At 36.5% G+C, this 1,196-nt stretch overlaps 1 protein-coding gene across 1 annotated transcript in view; it reads left to right on the top strand.

Moving 5' to 3' along the window:
- The window catches only part of LOC107093067 (unconventional myosin-VIIa-like), a 105,863-nt gene that overhangs the window by 88,833 nt on the left and 15,834 nt on the right, over nucleotides 1-1,196 (top strand). The window contains exon 32 of the mRNA XM_015387887.1: nucleotides 841-979. Within this exon, the coding sequence (XP_015243373.1) occupies nucleotides 841-979 (139 nt within the window). The remainder of the gene's footprint in view (nucleotides 1-840; nucleotides 980-1,196) is intronic.

Here is a 1,196-nt window from a genome sequence, read left to right as displayed (position 1 = left end):
ACTTAATTTAAGAAATTTTTACTTATTTCTAGATTTTTTTTCCAGTGCACAGTTGCGTTGTCTTATTTCAAGTGCATATGATCTAAATATTTTATTTTAAGAGTAAAACTACTCATTCCATTGGCAAACTATCTCATTTACCTACTGAAATTAATGGCAAGTACACTTAATTTAAGAAATGTTTACTTATTTCAAGATCGTTTTTCCACTGTGTCGTCGTTTCCTGCGTCTCTAAGCCCTGATTAGGCTATCGTTTGTCGTATCCATTTCCCAAAAGCCGACTCTGTCAAGTAAATTCACTAAAGGCTTCTTTGCACTGGAAAAACAATCTAGAAATAAGTACAAGTTCCTTAAATTAAGTGTGCTTTCCCTTAAATTGAGTAGGTCAATGAGATGATTTGCCAATGGAATGAGTATTTTTACTCTTAAAAAAATATATTTAGATAAAATGCACTTCAAATAAGACAATGCAATTGTGTTTTCTTGTTTTAAATGTAAATTGTCTTGTTCCATTGGCAAAATGTCTCTTCTCAGTTCAAGAACATGCACACTTTTAAGAATTTTGAGAAAAAAATGACGTATCTAGATTGTGATTTTTTTCCAGTGTATTTCCTGAATGTTATAGATGCCACCATGTTGATTAGATTGATTCCCTCTAGAGAGCAGTTGTACCGTAGATCCCCACTAGGAGGCGAGGAACCGCGCTAGCGTGGTGTGTAAATGTGAGGAATCGAGCTCGGCACAGATCGGTTTTCAGAGGGTAGCGTACATGGGGCTTAAAAGAGGAGGACCTAATGGGCTTTTTGCTTAAACCTTTAAAACCCCCTCTATGTTTTCCAGGCCGCCTCCAAAGAGCACTCTGAGTCGAGTAATGATGACCAAAGCTCGAGGGAAGGAGCGTCTGTGGAGCTGCATCAGAGAGCCTCTGAAACAGCCTCTGCTGAAGAAGGTCCTGGCTCATGAGGAGCTCTCCCAGGAGGCTCTTCTGGCCTTCATAGATATCTTTTCTCTCTTATGTTTAATCAAATTTCTGCTCTCTGTGACATCATTTCATTTTCAATTTAATCATAACAACTAAACATTTGTTTTGTATTTTTTTCAAGGTTTTAAAGCAGATAAAAAGTCAACTCTGACACTGGAAAAATCAAAATCTAGAAATTTCATTTTTTTCTTAAAGTAAGTGTTCATGAATTGAG

Source organism: Cyprinodon variegatus, unplaced genomic scaffold, assembly GCF_000732505.1.
Source record: "Cyprinodon variegatus isolate N-32 unplaced genomic scaffold, C_variegatus-1.0 Scaffold406, whole genome shotgun sequence".
In the NCBI taxonomy this organism is placed as follows: Eukaryota; Metazoa; Chordata; class Actinopteri; order Cyprinodontiformes; family Cyprinodontidae; genus Cyprinodon; species Cyprinodon variegatus.
Note: the sequence above shows the minus strand (reverse complement) of the source record. Positions and strands in the feature narration are given on the sequence as shown.